Consider the following 25,202-nt stretch of genomic DNA (forward strand, 5'->3'; position numbering starts at 1 on the left):
CACCAACCCAACAAAGTTTATAAATAAAGGTTTTCAAACTGTTAGTTTTGAGTCCTTTGACCGCCTTCCAAATCTGGCGGTCCAGAAATAAGGGTGCCGGTAGCAACTGACCTGCCGGGAGTACCGGCCCCTGGTGGCATGGTTTCCACAGAACCCCAACCTTTTCTATCCCCATTGCAGTGAAGTCCTATGGGACTCTACGGGAATGGGGACTTAGTTTCCGCCGCCTGGCATCCCGGTCTGGCATCCCGGTCTGGCACCGGTCGTAATATCCTGTTGGGACCGGGATGTCAGGTGGCAGAAACATTGTTACAGGGTTTCCTCCAACCTCGAGGCTCAGTGTCTCTCTGGATACCATGCCCGTCTCACAAAATGCACAATAACATAACAGAATAAAACCACTAACAAAATGAATCAAGAAACTACAAAGACTACTTGTTAACATGCGCAATATCAATATAGATATCTACCTTTTCCAACTTCTGTGCAGGTGAATGTTTCACACCACGAGCACAGAACCATACTTAAATGAAGACGCTTATAAACAAGAACAAAGGAACCCAATTGCCATAAACAAAAAAGGGCAAGTCTGGCAAAAGATCCCAGAATAGAAAAATCTTCCCCAACACATTTTCCACCAAATGTTCCTTTTGTCCAAACCAGTCATCCAGTGAACAAATTGACATGCAGCTCAACATGTAACATGCGGCAAAACAGACGTTCAAATGTTTATGACAATTCCTCAATCACTATGTCAAACTAAAAGACAAAAGTAGAATTAAAATGTTACAAACCATGGACTCCTGCCCAGTACGCATCCACACTGGACTGCGAGAACATTAATTTGCCTGCATTTCAGGAACTGCTTGTAAAAGCACCTTCCATCAGATCAAAATATTAGCAACACAGCATTCTGCTATGCGAAACCTTGTCCGTATATTGTACTATGCAAAATGTCCTGCTCTACAACTCCAAAAATTAAATAACACTCTCCTTAATGGAATCGCCGAAGAACTCGTTAGAGAAATGGAACACGTCCAAACTAAATATGTTGGAACTGAAGTTGACTTCAGTTACTTTAGGAAACATTAGTAAACACATTACCAACAGCAAACTCCTTACAAACATACAGACAAAAAAGAAAAAGTTTCATAACACATCTGCTGAAATACCAGACAAAGTAGGTGTGTCTGTTATCGCAGAACTTCTTATAAAAAGGAGTACAAAAATTGTAGATATGGCCTACAAAGTACAAGATCATGAGGAATCACTTAGCTTTATATCTAACAGCAGAACATACATATAAAATAATTAACCCCTCAACAGTTTGCACATAATGCAATACAAAGCTCGTCAATAACCAAATGCCACCTCGGGCAATCACTAATAAATCTTCCCACTTCCAAAAGCTTGCCAACAATTTAACTTGTATGAAAGCATCATAATTCAAACAGTATACCCATTTCAAACTATAATACATCCTCAACCCAAAACTGCCAACTTGCCTCCATCTGAGTTACTCAAAGGCATTTGTGGCAAAGTAGTATATTTGCCATTAGATCTTAACCCCTTAACTGCTGGGCATGTCTATGCAAATAGGACGAGCATACTCGTCATTTAGGAGTACGAGGCCAATAGAGCAATCGTTGATTGTACTAATAAATGGTGTACCAACAAAAAGACAAAGATGTGGCAACAACTAGTTGACTTGAACAAAGTTAGACAAGCCCTATAATATCTTAAACAAAATAATGAATACTTCAGGAGATATAAACATAGAAGAAAACTTAAAAGAAACCATGCAAGGAACAAAATTGCTCAAGAAATAATTAGGAGGTGTTAAATTCCCAGACTTTGAATCCCATCACAAAGCTTTTGTCTTTCAAAGCAGATTTTAAAATCATTTACAGATGATATACTAAAGATATCTCTTATGTATTCATCAGATTTTGTACTACAATACTAAAATCCCCTTCCATACTCTAGCCTATATTTTCAACCTGGATGATTCAGGCTTTGCTCTGTATAAAGAAGTTGCTAAAGTAATTACCCTGTCATTGCCAAATCGTTCACAATGGACCCCTTCCATGCAATTTCAGAATCCTTTTGCAAAAATCTCCACTAAGGCTGCAGAAATTTACAAATTCTTTAGCACCGATTCCAACGTGTCAATTGCTAATCAGCATGTCGACAAATTGATGATCAATGATCTTTCTAGCCAATATACTGCTACCATATAGGAAAGGTAAGACTGCAAGTCTTTAAGGTATCTAAAGCCACAAATCTAACAGACAGCTTTTTGATTTTCAGTAGAGCTTACCTTACTCCTAAGGGTATTTCTAGATTTGCTACCAACTTAACCTTATGCTGGTCTTGTAAAGAATGTACTGCCGATTTTAAACACTATTTTTTACTCCAAATTTGTATTTTCATTCTGGGAAATAATTTGGACAACACTACAAAAAGTTTTCCATTTACAGCTCAACTCAATCTTGACAATCTAATTGTTGAAGCACGTGGTTACTCCAATGTAACCAACAGTTTCTCCCCCAGGTTATTCCACCTGAAGGTCTTCATTGGTTTCCATCTAATATCTTCTAACTGGACATTTTCTGATTGCTTATCATATGGTACTTGGTGAATTATTTGCTTTATTCGTAGAATAGAAAAGGGTTGTGCCACTTCTTTAATTGATGTGCATACATATAATCAAAAGTGGTGTACACAGATATCTTAATGCCTCCTCAGTAGATTATTTTTCATGTATTGCCTCAGTTTTAGCTTTGTTTGATCTTCCTCTCCTCTTGCGTCTTGTATTGTCCGGTCTGTTTTGTTCTTCTTTTGTTTCCATGTTGTCCTTTTAGGTTTCCATGGCTCAACTATTGCTTCAATGAATGTTAATGTTAGAGCTTTGCAAATAACATTTTAATTGATTATCTGCATTTATCATCTGGGTTGGTCTAGTGGGCACTCTCTTCCATAAAGTAAGTGCCAGTTCTTAATGATCTTGCTAATGTGAGAAACCAGAAAGTGTCTCACCCGCTAGGCCCCAGGGATCTGTCATCCAGGTGGCCAGGACACGGCCATCGCTTTTGAATCCAGTTCCTAGGGGTGGACCAGTGCAGGAGGATCTTCAGGGAGTGGGAGTGGGACACTGGATGGTTGAGACGTGGTATCCCCTTCCCAATAACCCCTTTTCCTCAGCCTACCAGGTAGGATAGCTGGAATTCTACCCCCAGCTCCCCTTTTCCGACAAACACTTCCTCAAGGACAGTTCACCGTGAGCGACAACAGACTAATTACCAGAGCTGTGTACCTAACATGTCCCAACATCAAGGACAGGCAATGTCAGGCAATTGCAGATTATTACAAACACCTGACTTCACACTTCCCCATATAGATAAAAGGCAGAGCACGTGTTTGCGGGGCAAACCACACGAGGAAACAGCAGTTCAAAGATGGCAGTTTAGTACAAAGAAAACCATGGCGAGGCCAGAGAGAGTCACCACGAGGGAAGTACCTGTGACCTCTAAAGACAGTTATTTTTGTGAGCCTTGGAAAGTAAGAAACCGAACACCAGTAACGAAGGCGGATCAAACATGCACAGTGAGTCGGAGGTACCCGGGGCTCTCCCGTGTCGATAACCAAGGCGGGGAGAAGAGATTGCTGCTGTGGTACTGTCCTTGGCTCCTACAACAAAGCAGCGTTAGAAAAGACAGCAGAGGCCACCAGGGGTCGCGCAGGTGGTGGTAGCCTGAACACACTGCTCCCGTTCGACTGGTCCGTTAAGGGATCTGAGCCCTCCCCCCCCCAAATAGACCCCTCTGAGCAGGGAGGAACTGGGTGGGACCACCCACTGACCACCCAGGAGAAAAAGCAAAGTGCAGGGTCCCCGCAAAGAGGAGAACGGGACGTCGCAAGTAACGAGGAGGGAACGAGAAGAGCCTTCACTAGAGACGCCGGGTGCATCCAGCTCCAAACAGTGGACCGACGGTGGAATCAGCCGTCGTAGTGGGCGGGAGGGGCTTTCTGCCCTCTCCCATCTGAGATCTGGTAGAGCGGGGCGCCCACCCTCCCGTTAACTTGAAGACCCCAGAGGGGGAAACAGACGCGGAAACCGGTAAACAGTGTACAGGTTAAGGAAGGCCCAGACGAGGAGACACAGTGGAGCGCCGTGGGGCTGGGTGAGGTGAGAGGTGGTCCTCTCTCTCTTTGCAGTCCGCCCCCCTCTGCAGCTGTTCTCGCGCCCACCGAGCAGCAGGGGTGCATGGAGAGGACCACTTGGAGCTGGCGTGGGCTGGGAGCACACGCCGGGTTGTGACTCCACAGTCCGGCCCCATCCGCGTGAAAAACACGTGGGGTAAAAGGCCCGGACACAATCTAGACAACGAGCAGTGCCGGCGATACTGCAAAGGGATCAGCTACGTTTCACACGATCCCTCAGAGCAGATAAGAAAGAAGACAACGTGGGGCCATTGTATGGGATACAAGCCAGGAGGAAGAATGCTTACACTACGGGCTGAACAATGAGCTTTAGTGTTACAGGGAACATTATATGAAGCTTATACCAAGTGCTCCCTGCAACGGCAAGACAAGGAAGAGATGTTGGGGAGAATTCTCTCTTTAGGCTGAATTTCCTAACCTAGTGAGTTCCCCAGCAGCTTTGCTGGATTTCTGGAGTTTCTTTTTTTCTCCTGCCAAGAGTGAGACTCTTTTTCTCCCACTCTTGGACATGATTTATGGTGTTCCTTTGACTGTTAATGTGTTTTATGGGCTATGGGGTCCATTACTCCATAGGGTCTCATGTGTTTTTACTATGTGTGTTACACAGCACCCTCCGTGCAGTGACACAGGGGTGTCATAGTGACACCCCACCATAGACTCCATACCCTGGGACTGACTACTGTCTCCCAGGGCATGTAAAGTCACCATTGGCTTTACTAGTCCCAAATTATGAACAGAAACCAGTACAAACCATCATATTGTGGACGTACTGGTCGGGGCAATTCGATTGCCCCGGGGGGTCTGTTAGTCGAGGGGGCACATCTCCGTCCCCCCTGATCAAGTTTTGGCTGGTGGCAGTGGATACTACTTTTTATATTCGACCGCGAATATATCCCTATGGGATTTTCCCATTGTTCGAGGCTACCAACTTTAATTATTTAATTCCCATAGCCTCGAACATACCGCCGGTTTATTTATTTAATATTAATTCGCCGGTTGGTATTTATTGCCAGAACTCGATTCTAAAATGGCATTTGTGTTCTCTTCTGTGAATCCAACCCAAGTCGAGCCCTTTGTTCCACGTTTTGGCAGGCTTCTCCACAGAAGCCTCCAAAAGTGGTGCCACTCTGTCTGGGTACCACAGGGAGTGTGGGAGGGGGTTTAGGCACCCTGGACTGAGTTACCTTGGTAACTCAAGTCGCACTCTTGTGTGATTGGCCCAAGTGGTGAGCCGGCCGGGTCACCACTTAGCATGTTTGATTGACAGCTAGGCTGAGTGAATGGGGGTATGCTGCATAAAAGCAGGGCTTTGGGGACTGGAACTTCAGAAGTCGCCACAGGACCTGAGAATCCGACGAGGGAGAAGCTGAGCCGACCTACCACGACACCACCGGTGGAGCCCTGCGGAACCCACTCACCACTTCCCGACGACAGAGAAGATCTCCCGGCTGGAGAGGCTTCTTCCCCTGACTGGTGGGCACAACCAGTTTACCTTCTTCTCTTCGCACCCCAGACCGGCTTGTGGTCGAATTGCCCGTGCCAAGAACCCCGGCAACCGGATAGCCACTTACCACTGGACCGCGAACCAAAGGACCGCTCCTTTTACCTGAGAAACTCCGCGGCTGGTTTCTTCCCTGCAGTGCAACGGACTCCTGTCTTCCTCCCCGACGAGATCCTCTCTTCCCCCGGACGAAGCACCGACTTGCATCCGCTGCCAGGAACAACTGCCCCCGCTGGAGTATTCTCACCACTTTAAGGTACCGTGTGCGCCAGGCCTCCCTTTCTAAAGATTGCTACAAGGTAATAATAATCCCTTAACCTTCTGGACTGGGCTGGCCGCCTTGACCTTCTAACTGGTCCCTTTCTTTGGTCCAACTCCTTTTTGAACCTTTTCAAGACTTTTGTGCACTGCAACTGGGACCTTGGACACATTTCGTTTGATCCTCTTAAAGTGGATCCAGCCTATTGAACTCTAACTTCACGGTTTTACTTTGCCTTCCTCTCTTGTTGTGTTCTTGTAAAAGTGTTGGGACTGTTTCAATTTATTCTCTGCTTTTCTCTCCCTTTTAAAACAAATTATTAGAGTGCCATCTGCGTTAAGCGCTCACCGCGGTCTGAAAATAAGTGGGGCTTTACTTAAGACTTGTCTAATATTCTTCTAAGGGAGTGTATATCTTTTAGTGACCGTGTTTTTGAATTACTTACTATTAGTGCCTGTGTTTTTCTAGATGTGGTTTTAAATAAATAATTATATCTCTCTTACACCAAGCTCTGGTCAGTGTTTACTTGTTCTACTATGTTCTTTTGACCTATTGTGAATACTCTGTATACTGCCTAACTCTTCTTGAGGGAAGTTTGACTGCTCAGCCACAGCTACCAAGTGAATCTGTGTGGTACAGACTGCTACCAAGTGGGTTTACTGCCAAACACCTGTAGTCTTAAATCTTTTGCAGTGGTCCCAGAGGGAACTCCACAGGTTTCTGCCTAACAAGGGGTAACCTACTATTCTCACTGTTAGGGAGAATTCTCATAAATGTGCCAATTCCTCTCTACCTTAGAGAGGCTCAGCTCTTTTGCTGACCTTTGGGACTTTGTACTTTTATTTCGGTTTGTTTTCGGTCTGTATTTTCTTTGATTATGGAGTTTTAGATAACTCGATAGGCATCATCTTTCATGTGTGTTACACAGCACCTTCAGTGCAGTGACACAGGGATGTCTTTTAGACTCCCCAAAGGTTTAAATACCTTCTCTGGGATAAACTACTGTTTCCCAGAGAATGTTAAGTGAAATTGACTTTCATAGTCTTTCCAAATTCCTAGACCCAGCACACACTATCTTACAATAGAGTGCTGGAGGGGTTACATAGTGTCCCCTGTATCTAAAAACTCATGTAGCCATCAAATGCTACCCTTTCCTATCGAAATGGCTGGTGGCAGTGGTTTTACAATGAACTACAATGATTTTTCCCCGACTGCAAACACCGATAGCTAATAATCGCAGGAGCCAGTGTTTATCAAGATGGCGCCTTAAGCCCCTTTGTTTAAATAGGTCCCAGTCTTATTTTTTTGCCATTTCTTTTTGGAAAGGTCCTTCTAGTGTTTTTCTCTGCGCGGCAAACTAGGTTTGATGCCTTTGTTCGTGTGCCTTTGGCGGGCTTCAGGACTGAAGACCGCCTCTGGCGTCCGAGTGTCTGGGGTGGGCAGGAAGTGAGGGAGGTGCCTGAAACTCCCTGTGCTTAGTCTCATAGGAGACCCAAATGCACTCTGGCGTGATTGGCTGGCTGACTATCCGGCAAGGACAACCGCCCTGCTGGGTGAGTGGCAGCTAGGCTTGAATGAAAGGGAGAAAACTGTTTAAAAGACGAGCCTCGTGGACTGGAAAGTAGAGTCGACCAATGGAACGAAACAACCAAAGACGAGCTGGAAGAGGACGACTGCTGCAACCACTGGACCGTTGGTTTGCCCGGTGAAGCCCTGCTGCAGGTCTGAATTGCCAGGTTCATCTCGACAGAGAAGCCCCTTCAAGGACGACTTCTTCCTTTGAGTTGGTGGGACCAATCAACTCGTAAGTCACCTGGATACCAGTCTCAAAGCTGGTTAGGATTAACCAGGGAGAGGGACACCAGCTTGTGTGCTTAAATTACAGCTACTCGAACTGAAGTGACTCCATTTTGTCTGCGTTTTCTGACGATCCCGTGAAATGCAGGAGTCCCCAGACGTCCTCCCTCTTTTCCCCACGACTGAGGCTCAGGAACAGTGAGATCTGCAGGAACTTCCAGGAACCAACGACTTCAGCTGGATTTTTTTTCATCATAATAACCTTGCAGTGAAAGTTTGTGAAACTTTCCCAACTTGCAGGCCTAATCAGCTTGTGACCCAACATAAGAATCTTCCTTTCGCAAACTACTTCTGAGAACTTTGGCAAAGACTTTACTGTGTACTACCAGAACTGCTCTTTCCTATCAGGAACACTAGCCCAATGACTTTGACCTAGGCCTATTGACTGGAATTGACCCTTCTGGTAAACTGAAACCCTTTGCACGGTCTAAAGAGTGTTTGAATTGCATTTCTATTAATGTATGCCTTTTTGCTATGCCATTTAAGCTCCTATTTCAGGGGAGCTTAGACTGTCTCAGAAACCTAATGATTTGTATTGTAGTATATAATATTAAGTTGCCTCCTTCTAGTGAAGGTTTAGGATTGTGCAATAAATGTATAAGTATTTTACCAAGAAACCAAGGGTCTACTTGAACCACTGTGAGTCTAAGACCTCTGTGTAACCTCTTGTACTGCTCACATTCCCTCTTGAAATAAGCCTGGCTACTCAGCTCGCTACCACAAACTGTGTAGTACAGACTTATACCAAAGGTTGGTTTTTGCTTACACCTGTAGTCCTAATTGTATGTGGTGGTCCCAGAGGGTACTGCATGGAATTCTGCCCAACACTCACCACAGCGGCGCCCCCAGGGTGCAGAGGAGGGCCCACATAGACAAAATGAAGGAATACATGAGACTACGTGTACCCAGCCCCCTTAACCGATCGAGGAAATAGGGTCATACAGTTTTGATCCAGTAAAACCTATTTTCTTCTACTAACAATGGTGTTTTGAAGAACTATATACACAGTCAGTTCATTTGGGATCACTTTTTTGCCATAAATGTTCCACTCTGCCTGAGACATCACTGATTGAGGCAGCAGCTTGGCCCCAGGGGTTTTGAGAGGAGTGCGCACCAATGCCATTTCCCTTTTTTCCATAAATGAACAGATTCACATGAAAATCAAGTGGAGGCAAAGAGTGCAATGTTACATCCGGTCTTGCTCCCATGACCTTCAGCGGATGAGGTAGACTCTTGCAGACGGCAAAGGGGGGTGTGGGCCCCCAGTATTGGAGCGTGTGCCCGCCTCCCTGGCACAGACTGGGGATCGGCAGCCGCTCCCAGAAGAGACTCTAGGACTGCTATCGGCAGGGCATCAGGCCACAAGCTCCACATAGGGGCACACCCAGAAAACAAGAAACGCCACCCTGAAGTCGGAGGTGAGTTGGAGGAGCCTACTCAGCGGTCGACCCAGGGTCCCGCACACAAGGGAGAGAGACACAACGGGGCACAGAGCATACTGAAGGAAGACCCCAGGGTTTGGACAGGTGGTAGGGATGCTGGGCTGAGCCAGCGATCGCTCAGTTGGGTGTCTTGGGGAGGCTCCACTCGCAGGCGCCCCCCCTCTCGAGCAGTAACACGACTGGAGGAGAGAGGTGGTTCCCCCATCCCTAAACCGGACCTTGGTGGTGTGGACCCCGGACTCTGGGGCATGTGCCCGCCACAGGGGAGCAACGGCCCATGAGGAGCACCTGACCTTGAGGAAACCGACACACAAGAGGTGACATTTACCGCCCACAGGGGTGCACAGGCGGAGAGAGCGTAGAAGGGGCCACGCACTGGATAACGCGCTGCAGTACAAGAAGTTGGCCACATAAAAATATATATCGAACCGGCCAGAGACTCAGGGGTACAGCAAAATGGCATCAACATTGCAGGAATCAGCAGCAACCAAAAAGGACATTGCGGCCCTGATGGAAGAAATAAGGAACATGAGGGCAGATATTGGAAGCAGGGTGGACAAGATTACCCAGAGGATAGATAAGATGGAGGATCGAGGAGCGCCTGGAGGAAGTTGAAAACAATTAGACCTCCTTGGACACTCTAGAGACACAAATGGACCCAAGGATAACGGAAATGGAAGGCCGGGAGATGGAATTCCGAATGAAGATGAACGATTTGGAAAACCGCGAAAGGCTGAATAACGTTAGGCTTTTCGGAATCGGATAGAGAGGGGGAGTCGGAGCAAGACCTGAAAAGAATACTTCATGAGATCACAAAATTGCTTTTTGAAGACGACACCATTGATGAGGCTAAGATTGAGAGGATAGACTGGGTGGGAGGGACAACTGGGGGGCCCAGGTCAGTCCTAGCCAGGTTCCATAATTACACAGACAAAATGAAAATCTTAGAGAAAGCAAAACAGAAAGGCCTGATCACCTATGACTCGTCTACAGTTACGAATTTTCAAGAGGTATCCTCACTGACCCTGGCAAGGAGAAGGATGTGTGTGTCTGTGATAAAGTGGCTACAGGAAAAGGGAGTGCGGTACAGATGGGGTTCCCGTTCTCCCTTACATTTGAGCTGGACGGTCACAAACACAGGCTGACGACAGAAGGAGACAGTCGCAGAAACATGAGCGAGTTGCTGGGTGGATCACCAAGCGAAAGATCGGATGGCGATAGACAGTGGCGCATCAAATGGCAGAGAAGGAGGCGCATGCCAGGATCCAGGAAGTACAGGAAGCTGAACGAGTCGCCCGTGGTGGACACGTGAAGCACACCATAAATACAGTAATGTTGAGAAGTGTGAATGTGGTGGGTTTAAAAGGAACTTATGGTAGTGGGGGTTCCTGGGGTGCTCCTGTTGGTTTGGGGTCTTGTAATATGATAGAGGGTTTGTGCGCGAACCACAGGGGCCGCGGCTAGACTGAATGGATATGGCCTAGTCAGAGAAGGGGGCTCAATGGCTATGAGGAGGAGTAAATGACAGACTGGAAGGGAAACAGTCCCAGCTGGTGGTTTGATCTCAGACCGGTGATGACAACCGGGAGGTGTCGGGCGCCTTTGAGGGGGGGAAGTGGGAAGGGGTTATGAAAAGGGTCTTTACCGGTTGTGGGGAGTTGGAGTTTTGGACCTGGTCGCCCGGGGAGGGTAGAAGAGATAAGGACTCTAGGATGTTAGTATGGCAGTAAATCTAGGAACCCAGGAGGGTGGCCATCTTAGGTGGGCACATTGAATGTCAAGGGGATGAACTCACCCACGAAAAGGTTGTTAGTGGCCAGAGTTTCATAGAGCGGGCCTGGACGTGATGTTCCTTCAGGAGACCAAATATGCCAGAGGGGAGGAACGGAGGGTCCCGGGTCAGGGATTGGGCATGAATACTGGGGCTTCGGACCCTTGAGGAAAGCGGCGATGGGTATTCTCATCGGGAAGGGGCTTAAAATGGAGGTGACCAAGATATGGCCAGATGAAGGTAGGGCCCTCCTGGTTGTTGGTACTGTACAGAAAGTGTGTTTTATGTTTGCGACAGATTACTGCCCCATCCAGGGTCAGCTGAGATTTTTGTTGAAAACTCTCCCGAAATTGATGCTGGAGGCTTTGGGCCATATAATACTGGGAGGTGGCTTTAACGTGTGGGCCGATATTAAATTGGGACAGACAAGTGGGACATACAGGAACACAGGACCCCACCTGGGAGGAACTGCTGGGGGTTTACGAGCTCAAGTATGAATGGCAACATCATCACCCGAATGAAAAAGCGTATAACTTTTACTCGGCCCCACATGGCACTTTTACCATAATAGACTACTTGTACATCTCGAGGGGGCTGTGAGAGGTGACGCTGGGTTCGGAGAGCTCTCTGGTCGCATGGTCAGACCAGGATGTGGCAACGGTGGAGCTAAACATGCTCAGCCTGGCACAAAAAGGGTCAAAATGGAGATGTAATGAGTCATTGTGGAAGGACCCGGTGCTCCACGCGGAAATGTCCAAAGACATTTTTGAATATTTCGAAATAAACAATACAGGAGAGGTCCCAAGGAAGACAGTGTGGGAGGCAGGGAAGGCGACATGGAGGGGGATCCTGATTAGAGAGGAGGCTAGGAAGAAAAGGGAGCAGATGTTAATTAAGAACAGGCTGAGAGAGGAGATTCTGCATCTTGATAGGTGGGCAAGCAACGCCACCGAAGAGAGGGAGGACAGAGTCCTGGAGGCGAGGAAGAAAAGGGAAGAGCTTAGGGTTCTTGAAGAAGGGCAAATAGTTAGGAAATGACAGTTCCTGAAATAAAGGTTTTACGAGAAGTGGGATAAGGCAGACACATTACTGGCTGCCAGGTTGCAGGGACAGCGGTCCGAGAGATGGGTAGTGGCCATAGAAGGGGTAATGGGACAGGGGACCCGGGGAAGGATGGGACACAAGAAGCATTTGCGACATTCTATGAAAGCCTACACAAATCGGAGGCCAATCCGGTGAGGGGAGACATGTCGATGTATCTGGCCGAAACGCAGATGCCAAGGCTTTCCCAAGAGGAGTCTGAGGCACTGGAAGCCCCAATTACGACAGAAGAAATCAAGAGGGCAGTGTTGAGGCTGCCATTGGGTAAGGCCCCGGGCGAAGAGTACACGGCAGGCTTTTACAAGTCATTTATTTCCCCCTCCTCCCCTTTATGGTGGAACTCTTCAATGATATCCTGGAGACGGGGGAAGCCCCAGAGTCATTTTCCCGTGCACTAATAACAGTGATTCATAAGGAAGGTAGAGACCCCAGAAGATGTGGGTCTTACTGCCCCATCTCCCTCTTGAATATCAATGCCAAGATTTATACAAGGGTACTGTGCAGCAAGATTGGAAACATACATGCCCCACCTGATAAACTCGGATCAAGTGGGCTTTATAATGGGTTGGCAGGGAGCGGACACGATGAGGAAAACCTTGCATCCGATTCATGAGTCGCGGAGGATGGGGGCGGGCCCTGCCTTCTCTCGGTGGATGCCGAAAAAGCATTTAATAGGATGAAATGTGGCTTTCTCGAGGTAGTGCTGGGCAAGGTGGGACTGGGGTCGAGGTACAGGAGGGGCATAATGGCGGTGTACACTTCCTGCAGGGCATCAGTGGCAGTTTACAGATGTTACTCCCATTGGTTCACCTTAAGTAGGAGTACGAGACAGGGCTGCCCCCTCTCGCCCATTTTATTTGCCCTTTCCCTGGAGCCTCTGGCTCAGAGAATCAGAGGGGACCACCAAGTGGAAGGACTCACAGTTGCTTTATACGCCGATGACATGCTTCTGCATATCAGGAACCCCCCAACCTCGATACCAAGGGTAATCACCTCATTGAACAGTATGGAGAGCTATCTGGCTTTAAGATTAACAGTGCCAAGTCGGTCTTATTTCCTTTGAAGGGGGATGGGGCCAGGAATATATATGCCCCACTGGGAGTAACGGTTAATTGGGACACGCTGCAATACCTGGAGATTAATCTTACAAGGGAGGTGAGAGCCCTATTTGAAGCTCATTTCCCTTCCCTCATTTCTGGATTTCGAGCAGACCTTGAAAGATTGTTTGCCTGCCAAAGTTCTTATATGCATTCCAGATGCTCCTGATCGAGTCCCGGAGCTCTTTTTCTCATGAAACAGAGGGGGCGATGTTTAAGTTTTTGTGGCAGGGAAAGAAAGCAAGAGTTGTGTACAATATCCTCACATTGCCAAAAGACAAGGGGGGGTGGGACTTCCGAATGTGAAACTGTATTACGAAGCGGTGCAACTAAGGGTCCTCATACCCCCATCTTAGAATGCAGAAGGGACTCCAGTGGGTTGAGCTTGATAATCGTAATTTAGCTACAGCCACTATGGCAGAGTGGCTGTGGGTACCGAGAGGTAAGCTTCCGTGCAAAATCAGGGACCATCCGATTTTGGGAACCATTTGGGAGATCTGGCAGGAGAAAGCAGATATGCAAGGAGTCACCACATGGCCATCTCCCCTGAGTCACATCTGGGCACCCGGTGTCCGGGATGTGATCCCAAACCCTGAGAGATTCCAATCATGGTTTGAGGCAGGCCTGGAGAGGGTGGGCCAAATGTGGCAAGCGCGTGCCTTCATTACGATCACGGACCTGGGAGGGGAACTGGGCATAGGCACTCTCTCGGTCTTCTCGTACCTTCAACTAAAGGGAGTCCTCATGAGCGAAAAATGGGGAAAGAGGATACAGAGACTTCACCCCCATTTGAAAATCTCCTAGATTAAAGAAGGGAAACAATGGGCTTGATCTCTGCTACGTACAGTGCATTGGTGACTGCAGGGAAGGGGTCCACAGAGAACCTGAGACGAAGGTGGGAGAGAGATGGGGAGAGGGAAATAGACCCAGGGCTCTGGATGAGACTGTAAGGGGGCCTGGCGGACTTCGATCTCTGGTCAGTACAAGCTACATGCCATTAAGCTTCTCCATAGATGCCAATATGACCCGGTTAGGCTCTCGAAGATGATTCAGTCGGCAAGTCCCATGTGCTGGCGCTTATGTGGGGGAAAGGGTCGATTATTGGCATATGTGGTGGGGATGCCCCCGTATCTCTATAAAGGTGTTTTGGGACGAGGTGCTGGGTTGGGTCAAAAACTTAGATGGGATTCACTGTATTACAACACCGTCCCTGATACTATTTGGGATGGAGGAAGTAGAGGGAGATCTGAGAAGGTTGACAGGAGTGGCAGCGCCCCTGCTGCTCGCAGCACGGGCCTGCCTAGTCATGAAATGAAAATGTACCAACACTCCAGCGACGAAAGAGTCGATTAATGTTGCCATGAACATATGCATAACAGAAAGGATAACTGCAGCGCTTCATGGGAAGGCAGCACCACACGAGTAGATATGGGGTGAATTTATGGCAAGATATTTGGGAAATCAAGGAAAGGGATGTTATGTAAAAAAGGCTGGTATAGGAATTGCAGTACAGAGAGACTCATAAAACGAGAGCATGATCAGTCTCACCCCCTAAAGAGACTACCCCAGCTGGACAATATCCCAGGAGAGGGAATACCTCTCACGAGGCGGCCAAAGATATTAGCTAAAAGCAGGTGATAAGACTCTCCATCAGGCCACAACCGAAAGTTAATGTTTGTTCATATTGTGCTGAAGAAGACAAAGTTCAAGGAAGGGCAGGAGGTGGGAAGGGTGTAAATCAGTCAAGATTAAAGGAGTGATTTTGGGGGGCAAGAGGTGATAAGAGGGTGTTTCTGACCGTTCAAATGTCATATTCTCATTGTTAATGATTCCGATGTACGAAACTTACAATAAAAAGAAAAGACAGCACAGCCGGTGAGTCGGATAGACTGATACCAAACCAGCTGCAACATTGTACACAGAGAACAGTGTGTGAGGCGTTTGCAAAGAGCGATGCAGATATAATTGGAAAGCAAAAAAGTAATTGAACTTTGTGAGGCAACGCAAGATACCATACACACAGTGGTCCGGCACCACCTGGGCGCTCAGTTGAAGGTCTTCGTTAGGTATCCACCTGATGCGGAGTGTGAGAAAAAGGAATACTGAAATCGAAGTGGTCATGCAATGGGTCTTGCTAAATCCTGTGCACATTCGAAAGTCTTTGATAGTTTAAAGTGCATCGCAATTGGTCCGAGCACGGCTGAGGGAGACTAGTCTCCCTCAGCCGTGCTCGGACCAATTGCGATGCTAAAGAAAGGGATCTGAGCCGGCTAAGGGGGATCCGGGGTGAACCGCGAGTCACCCGAGAAAATTCTGAACATAGTTGAAAGGGATCTGAGCCCGGCTGAGGGGGATCCAGGACGATCGCCCAAATTGAATACTGGTAAAAAAGGAAAAGAACGTTTACGTGTTGTTTTGTGTGCACCAGGCCCAGAGTCAAGAGACTTGCAAGAAGCAAAGAGACTTGGACACCGGAGATCCTGAACTGTGAAAATAGAACTGTATCCTCCTGCTGCAGAAGCCAGTGTGTGCTTTGCTCAAGTGAACTGTGTTGTCCCGTGCTGAAAACGTGGGTAAGGGAGGCCAAGTCGGGAGGCCGACATATCATTTTGTGAACACTTTTCTTTTTCATGAACTTCACCCCACACTATTTGCAAATTAGTAGTAAGGATTGGCAATAGGTTTTTTAGTATAAACCCCTTTTTATTTGACAAGACTCCACTAGGACTGCATTCTTTATCATTTGATGTTCGTAGCTTGATCCCATCTGTAGATTTACGGTTAGATGGGCGTTTATATCACCCTTGTGAAAGTTCAATTAACACCCCTGTACTGTGGTCACTTGTGTATGTCTTACTGTTGATACCATGCCTTCCTTACACTAATCTCGTTAGACAAAGGATTGTAAGAACTCACAAACATTATTTCATCTTCCTTCTGATGTTTAGGCCTGTAGTCTATCAACGCTTCTCTATGGTTATTAGATACACGTGTGTAGGACTTTTTTTTACAATTTTCTTGGGGTAACTTCTGTTCACTAGAAAGTCTTGGCCTCGTGATCAAACTCTGTTTTAGTAGTGCTATTCCTTTTCAATCTTAGAAATGTACCAAACAGCCGTATGACTAGGATGAAAACTCGAATACAGTAACAGAGAGTTTCTATCAGTTGTTTTATTAAATGGTTTTACTTTTAAAGATTTTTCAACGTTGTCAACAAAAAATTGTCAAGTCTATGAAATTGATCGCACTTTTGTCATGATTGGCTGTACATTTCAAAAAGGGATTTTGATCAGTCAACCACTTGAAGAAAGCTTCAAAACTCAAAGTGTCCCAATGTCATATCAAATATAATCAATAAAACGCTTCCACAACTTGATGTGATGTTTATAGGGATTAGTGTCTGCAAAGATTATGTTATTCTCCAGTGCTTCCACATAGAGATTAGCAAGAGTAGGGGCCACTGCAGAGTCCATTGCCGTTCCATGGATTGGACGGTAGAATTTGTTATTGAACACAAAGTAATTCTCCATAAAGGGACATCTAAGTGCACAAGGGAATAAAAGAGATAGGTGTGTCTGCTGTTTGGGGAATTTTAGTGTACAATGATACAATATCCAGTCCAACCAGTAGCTCATCATCATCATTAATGGGATGGCCCCAAGTTATTCTAATGACCTCAGTCGTATCCTGGATATAGGATTGCATTTCTTTCCCCAATGGGTTCAAAAACAATCAGCATATTTCACCAACGGTTCTAAGATAGAACCAGTACCAGAAACGATAGGACTCCCAGGCAGATTCACTAGTGTTCTGTGGATTTTGGGCAACACAGAACTTGGGGATATTAGGGTTACTAGTCATGAGGTATTCAGCCTCCTGCTTAGATAACCAATGTCGTTCTAGAGCTTTCTCAATCTTATTATTATATGCAGTATCTTAGTGGGATCATCAGGGACTTCTTCATAGAAAGTTGTCGCTCAGTTGGCGGTTACAATATGTTATATAGTCCTGCCTATTAAGCATAACAATTGCACCACCTTCGTCTGCTTTCCTGAGAATTATCTCTTTTTTCGATTTAAGTGAATAAATAGCCTTGCGTTCTTGTCTGGTTATGTTCTGGAAACACTGCATTTTATTGTTATTCTCCAACGTGCTAATATCTGCTAGCACGCTTTTTTTCAAATGCTACAGCTTTTGCAGTATGAGTGGCTGTGGGGGGACAGAAGGTGGACGGTTAACGAAGACCAGTCAGATTTACCTCACCTTCGTATGTATTGTTCAGGAAATACTGTTTCAAACATATGTTTTGAAACAGTCGTTTTAATTCTGTTCGTGTTTTGAACTATCATCTGTTTCTGTTGGGACAAAACTAAATCCCTTTTCCAATACTGTTATTTCGGGTTTGGTGGGGGAATATGTAGACAGATTAATTAGTAGGCTGTTCTGCTCTGGGTCTGTCATGGCTCAAAGTCCCAGTTCGGTCTGTCTTGGTATCTTCCTAAAAAAGCAGCTTGTGTTCCACTTCTCCATCTGCCCCCATGGATTCTGTGGGTATTGCCCGACCTTTTTTTGTTTGTGTGTACTCTGCATCGTTCCTTGGGTCATAGTTATCTTGTGTGTATAAAAATGCTTTCTCATGTGAGAAGTTGGTTAAATCCTTCTTCATACTACGTATTCTTTCACATGTCGTGAAATCTTTAAAGTCATCTATCACCTTCAAGATTCCGTCTAATCTTTTTTTATATGTATCTAGGGAGGCTAGTTTTTTTATTTCATCTTCCAACACAATGAGCTCTGCAGTTAATTTATCGGTCATCTCTTTGGCTGTTTCTACGATTAGTATGATCCAGTCTCTTCCGCAATTGTTGGCTGCATAGCTTCATTGTACCACAAAGTTCTTATTATCAAAGAAGAAACATGGTTCGTTTCTAACCACTGGTTCTTGGGGCAATGTGCCATTTCACAGGTATTCAATCATGATCGTGCCATGGAGTTCTGTTCTGATAATATGTTTCTTCACTTGTGCTAGCTTGTCCCAATTACTGACATTAGTGAGCTGTCTGATGCAAACGCCATAGCGCGAGACAATAGTTCTAGCACATAGTGGTCATCGTAACGTTTTACTTTTTCAGCAGCCATCTTCGGTTCTCAGTATGTATTTAAATGTGTGGCTTTAATACATGTACAATACAATACCTTTGTTCTCTGCTATGGGTATTCATTATTGTATTAAGTCCCATGACCGATAGCCATGCTCAAAACATACCTAACACTAATGGACACCAGGAAACCAGGACAAAATGAGGTTAGAAAGCACCCCTGGTTTATAAAACACTCCCACTCTAAAGCCAACAACCTCCAAGTCTCTATGGGAATCACTCTCTAGGTGTCCAGGTGCTATGGGTCTCCCAGTCCTGTACAAGATGTGCTTTGCCGTTAAGAGGCTGGATCTTGCTCCCACCAACATCGTCCCCAAGGTAGGTCACTGAACCCAGACCAATCTGGCATTTAGTAACATTTATGATCAGGTGGGCCTGTTGCAAAGCCTACAATGCTAAACTTGGGTGATTTGGATGTGCTTTTCCCCCGTGTTGGGCTGAAAACTGCAATATCAATAAGCCATGCACAATTCATCTTGCCCATTCAGGACATGATTAATCAGCCTTTGTAATGTAGGCGGTGCATCAAGGGCATTACCCTAAACGAGAAAAGCCCCTCATGTGTGGAAAATGGAGTCTTCTCCCTGGCACTCTCAATCAGGGATATCTGTAATAATCCTGAAGTGATATCAACTGTTCTTAGGTAGTTGGCAGCACATAGCTTGTCCACCAACTCATCAGTTTATGGTAAAGGTTGCAAATATATCTTAGTGACACCATTAAGAGCTCTGTAGTCCACACAGAACCTCAAATCAGAGTAACTTGTTTTTAGTAGCAGAACCACTGAGCTGGATTCCGGACTACATGAGGGCTCCATTACCCCAAGGTCTGTCATATTGTTTTTCCACACTTGATGTGGGACCCTATCTGACATCCTATAACTCCTTGATTTTGTAGATACACTATCTCCAGTGTCATGCTGACACCAATGTGTAAGTCCTGGAGTGAGTGAGGGCAAGGAGGCAAACTGCCCAAGAAACCTTTGGACCGCTTGATGTTGTTGCAGGATCAGGTGAGAGTACAATCAGACACCCTCAATCGAGCCATCAAACGTTCCACTCTGGAACAGGCTAAAGAGAGGCTCATACTCCTCTTCTACCCCATCTGCAGCCAGAAACATTGCTTCCCATGTTCAGTCCAAGGATGAATGCCTTCAGCCGATTTATATGGAACACTTTAGGAACCCTTTTGGCATGCCCGGGGTCCACCAAATAACTTACTTCATCTAGGTGATCTACAACATCGTCCAGTCCTATCTATTTATCATGTACGGCTCTAGCGCTTATGGGATCCATTATAATTACTTACTATCAAGGGGAGAGGATGGGGGCAAACAAGTGAGGACTTCTGGTCATACCAATGTTTAACTAGTACCTGACGAACCTGCAGCCCCTGTGAAGTTGTCATGTGGGTATTGGTGCCCCAATGCCTGCGGGCTTTGGCGCATTACAAATAAATAAAAATCTTGTCATTAGCCTCTGTCACCAGAAGAGACCATTTTTACTTCCTCAGACCTGAAACCTAGTACACTACCTTTAAGGTGGGTTTCCAGAAAGCAGGTCAAATGGGCTCAAGACAGCCCCTTCATTTGGCACCGGTATACAGGCAAATAAGAGTCATGGTAACAGAAGTACCCACTTCCTTCTCTGGGGCTCCTCAAGAGCTCCAATCATGCTTTTCAATGTCCTATTGAATCTCTCAACAAGTACATCGGTTTGTGGATGGTATGAAGAGGAACATTTGCAGGAAACCCACATTCCTTCCACATGGCCTGCACGTAGTTGACAAAGCTTGTGCCTCTGTCTCAAATAACTTCCTTTGGAAAACCAAATCTATTAAAAACACCAAGCAAGGCCCTAGCAACCGACTAAGCAGTTCCAGTCCTTAATGCGATGGCTTTGGGATACCTGGTAGCACAATCAACTACCACCACAAAAAACCTGCTGCTAGTTGATGTACAATAGTCAAGGGGACCAACAATGCCAATCACTATGCTCTGAAATAGTATAGCCACTACTGGTAGTGATATAAAAGGAGCTTGGAGTTTTGCACCAATTTTGTCAGATAACTGACAAGTGTAGCAACTATTACAGTGGTTCTCTATCTGGACCTCCAATTTATGGCATTAGAAAAACATTCTCAAACTTATCCTGGTCCTCTTTGTTCCAAGACAACCCGCAAGGGGGGTTTCATGTGTCAACTGTAAGAGGAAGGTTTGCATAGACTGTGAGACCACCAACATCTTATGGTTTGTAGCGGAGGACGATATGGGCTTCATATTCTCTCTTTCCAATACATTCTATATTTCCCAGTGGGCTCATCCGTCAACTGGGAACAGGCCTGTCTCCTTAACCTTCCAAAGATGGGCATTGTCTCTGAAATTTACTGAGTTCTTCCATTGAGAGTCCCCCTTCTGCAAGAAAAAAACTTTGCAGTCAGGATGCTCATTAGGGTTAAGCGCTTTGGGTTCAGGTGCCGGGCCAGGTACCTCAAATGTAGTTGCAGGTAGGGGTTGACGATTTCTTTCCCTTTTTAGGGATCTTTCCTCCATGGCCTTGGGTGTTCCCTTTGTCTATGGAGGTAAAGCAACTAAAAGAGACATATTTCCTAATAGCAAGCATCCATAAAAGACTACAAATTCTGTGATTGCTAGAGAATCACAAGAGACAGAATGTTTTCCAACTCTGGGAATTTAACAGTGAAATGCAGTCAAGCAAAGTTGAGCCGCACTCCTCAAGATGAATATGTAAGATATCAGATTTTCAATTGAGCTATATCAGAACTATCGCAAACACCATAGAAAAATATTTTTGCGATTGAATCATACAAGGAAATAAAGACTTTTTAGAAGGTGTCAGAAACAATCATAACCAGTTTAGCATCAAGGTACGGTTATCGAACAAGGATTGGCCCTTGTCCATGCCTGAAGATCAGGCAAATTACAGAGGAGTGCAGTATAAATACTAACATAAAGCCTTGCCTTCATTCATTGTAAAAAAAAATTTTTAAAAAAAGGAAACCAATATGAAATACATTACCACATTGGAATGTCTGTACAATCTTCTTATAATTATGGACAAATACTGGCTAGATCCTCCTTCTGATTTAATTAGGCTGCAAACTGATGTGTATTTAGAAAAAGCAGCCATTCATTCTCGTGCTCACATAAAACCAAAGCAAACAGTTAATTGTTTACTTGATAAAGATAGTACATAGGACGGTCTCCTTAAGAAAGTAGGATTATAAAGCATGGGACTTTGCCATCATCGGGTGATCTTCATCCCTTGGCAACCATAAAGGCCTATTGTGAGCCAAAGATTAGAAATGACACATGGAAAAGAATCACAAGGTTTTCAACAAGCAACTCAATGAAAGAATTCCCACACCAACCTTTGAAAATGCCTCTTAAGAGCGCCCCTGTCTCCTTCCCTTTTACAGCATTTCTCGTGATGACATCTGCAAGCTAGGACACAACAAACATATTATGCAAGCTCTGAAATAAAACTAGCATGGAAAATATATATTTTTTGACAACATGTGACTGTTCAGTGCAAAGTACTTTATTCTGTAATCTGCATTAAACATCTGATAAGAAAAAAATCCTTTTTTAGTCCAAAAAGGGATATAGCTGCAAATTGAATTAAACTGGTCCCACAGATGCTTGCAAAGCAGAGGAGTGGTATAGACAAAATGATTGAATAATCTACAAAAATAGGCAATATACATAGAAATTAAGTAAGGTTTGGGGAGAACAAAAAATATAATAATCGGTGGACCACTATTATTATGGGTGAGGAGCCTCTTGCAAATGTTAGGATTGTTGGAAGATGAGGGAATTAGATCTACATTCCTGGAGATGAAATGAATTTGCTTTTTCTTCCAATGGTGCAAAAATGGCGGGTGGGTTTGCTGGTCCGATTTTCGGTTTTTGTTAATTCTATTAATTGTTTCCATTTGGACCATCTATTGTTTTAGATTAAAACGTAATAAAGATTTTAATCAACAAAATATCTTGTGAGAAAGACACAATCTATTCAATTACACATAAAAGTAAACTTGACTACATTAATACAGAAAGATTACCAGATTTTAAAATGCCAAATAATGGAGCTTTTGAAGTTAAGATTGGTATTCTGTGAAAGGAGAGGATTTAGTTACAGGCATAGTACTCCCGGAAAGTCAATGCTTTGCTGAACGGTGGAAGCGAGTTGTGCCTTGCAGATACAGCCAAGAACAATGGGTGGAGGTTGTGAAGCAACATGGTGCTTGAAAGATAGAAGGCACAGGGATCAAGAGGTGCAGGTGTGTAATAAATTAATAAAAGAAGAAAATGGGTAAGCGATTGTATTCCCTTAAGTTTATCAAGGAGATAATTGTGCATACATTTGCTGCGTGTAGATGGTCTTATTTAGAAGTTGTCTCACCTCGTTGTCTTTAATGCTTTTCAGGCAGCTCTGCAACTGTGCAGTTTTTTCCTCTGCAGCAAGCAACAGTATTTTCTGTTCCATCATAATTCATGGAATGCTACAAGACAGTGAGAAAAAAAGGATAAATAGGTTGATGGATCACGTAGAGTCTTTGCAAATCAACTACGGAACCTGGCAATAAAGCTTTGAGTTAAAGTAACAATTGAAAATCTCTTCCACAGAACACAATTCCACTTAATGAGTTGGTGGAGTTGTATGTACTGCTTTAGTGGATGCCTTAGGTTTATCATATAACTTCCACGTTCTAGATTTGTTCACAAACATGAACAAATGTAGAAAGGTAGCACTTGAATGGACTACCAGTTTTATCCAAATGGCTGGTTAAACACCATGGCGTTCAGGCTTCCTATAGAAAAGCCTCAATATCTGCAAAATACCCTTATAGAGTTGCTGTCACAACTCTAGAGTTAAGGTTACATCATACATTCTATGTTAAAATGGAAAAGTACATTCCCTTACAAATTTTGAACACATGGCTCGATCATCACCAAATTTGGCAGGATACGGAACATGAGACATCTCTGAATGGCATGTCAACTTTGATAAGGATCCAGGCACTCGATCAAAAGGAAGAAGTTGAAAAAAGGCACATATTCACTCGGCTTGGAGATCTTGATAGGGAAATGGAAAGTTTAGAACCCGATTTCTCACGATTAGCTGCTTTGAGCTTCCTGATTGGGAGCAGACATATACACCTTAATATGACATTGTTTATGCTTTAAAAATAGATAGGAAGTTGAACAAATAATGCATCTACATTTTTGACATACGATCAACACTGGTAATGTTTATTATTATTATGAACAAGCAGAAGCATATGAATGAGCTAAACCAGTGTAAAGTTACCAGCAGATGACTAAGCAAATGTGACGAGATGCTTAAGTCATGTAAGAACGTTAATACTTTTTTTTGTTTTTATTATAACACATCATACAAAAAAAATGATTTCAGCGCCAAGTCTAAAGGTGGTCCCTGTATGCTTTCCCTCAATCTTGAAGGTATCTCCCATCCTCTAGCCCATGCTCGCGAGGTCTTGGAACAATAAGGATTCTATAAAGCCGGGGTTCCCCGGCTGTCAGGGCACTCATCAAGGGGCACCCTAAAGGCTGCAGCCTTATCTCTTTAATGCCTTCAGGGACATTTGGGGTGAAATAAATGAGGAAGTTCTATTGTCCGGTCGTGCCTTTACTCCAATGACTTTCTTTCAATCCTCATCTTCACTCTCCTCTCAATTCTGTCTCTACTCTTATCCACTGTGATGAATCGAGGGAATTTGTCCGTTTCCCCAAGAAGGAGCCTCGCCCTTTGGGGAAAAGGACTCCCGTTCCACGAAGGAACTTGCTAAACAATTTCCCATTATGGCATACATGGGACTGTCTGAAATGCCCTACAACAACAAATCCATAAACTGTGATGAAGACTGTTAGGACTGGTTTTCTATACTCTGGCCTGCTGGACAGATGTATAGAAGACCAACCTATATTGTGACAGGGACAACTCTGGGAAGCTGTAGCCCAAACAGTTTAGGTAGCAGCGACAGGCGGTCTAGGCTACGTTCTTCAGAGGTGGTGAGCTTGTAAAGGGTCCAAAATGAGGTCACACAATGGGAGTCACAAATTGCACTTAGACAGGATGTATAATAATACAGTTATTTAATTATGGCCAAAACACACTATAAGAAAATGATTACAAGCAGGTAGACTTGCACAGAATACTATCAAACTAAATACATATATACTTTCACTGGGGTGTAAAGCATAATGCAAAGCAAACACTCCTGCAAAGGAATGGATAGACAAGTAATATACACAAAAAGGTCCACAGAGATGATCCCTAGCTAGAAATGTCCAGCCCTAAGTTGCCAGGGGCCTTGTGGCCTATTGTTCAGGATACAGTTCCACAGAACTTAGGAAGCAGGAAAAAATGCAGGTACGGTCTCTGAGGTCCAGTGAAGGGTTTTTAAGAGTTAGGGTTCAATGTAGACAAGTGCCCAAAATTATCCCAAACAGTCAGACGTTTTGCCAAGGCAAGTAATGGCTAAGCCAATAGTGTTAGAAATTGGATTATTATAAACCCATTCACTTATAATGGGATTATAGGGGTAGGCTAAAAGCTCTAACGTACCACCTTTACTCCGAACCTTCCTAAGTCTTGGTAGAACAAAGGAAGGGTGTCTTGGGTTGCTTCTCCCGCTGAAATCCATGGGTCTCGATTTTCAGTGGGTTACAGGTTCGAGCTTCCCTCCGGTTGGTGTCTTTTGCTGGTGCAAGGAATGCAAAAACAAACGACGCAGCACCCTCTCAG

At 44.9% G+C, this 25,202-nt stretch overlaps 1 protein-coding gene across 4 annotated transcripts in view; it reads right to left on the reverse strand.

Moving 5' to 3' along the window:
• Positions 1–25,202, reverse strand: part of FANCI (FA complementation group I) — a 1,757,660-nt gene that overhangs the window by 1,653,174 nt on the left and 79,284 nt on the right. For 3 of the 4 annotated variants that reach the window (XM_069624307.1, XM_069624308.1, XM_069624309.1), the window contains exons 2-3: positions 22,836–22,935; positions 21,802–21,874 (exon numbers count right to left, since the gene is read on the reverse strand). In XM_069624307.1, the coding sequence (XP_069480408.1) occupies positions 21,802–21,874; positions 22,836–22,922 (160 nt within the window). In that variant the 5' untranslated portion in view covers positions 22,923–22,935. The remainder of the gene's footprint in view (positions 1–21,801; positions 21,875–22,835; positions 22,936–25,202) is intronic. The other variant, XM_069624310.1, reaches the window with a different exon arrangement.

The sequence above is a fragment of the Ambystoma mexicanum genome, chromosome 11 (assembly GCF_040938575.1).
Source record: "Ambystoma mexicanum isolate Mex_15411 chromosome 11, UKY_AmexF1_1, whole genome shotgun sequence".
Taxonomy (NCBI): Eukaryota; Metazoa; Chordata; class Amphibia; order Caudata; family Ambystomatidae; genus Ambystoma; species Ambystoma mexicanum.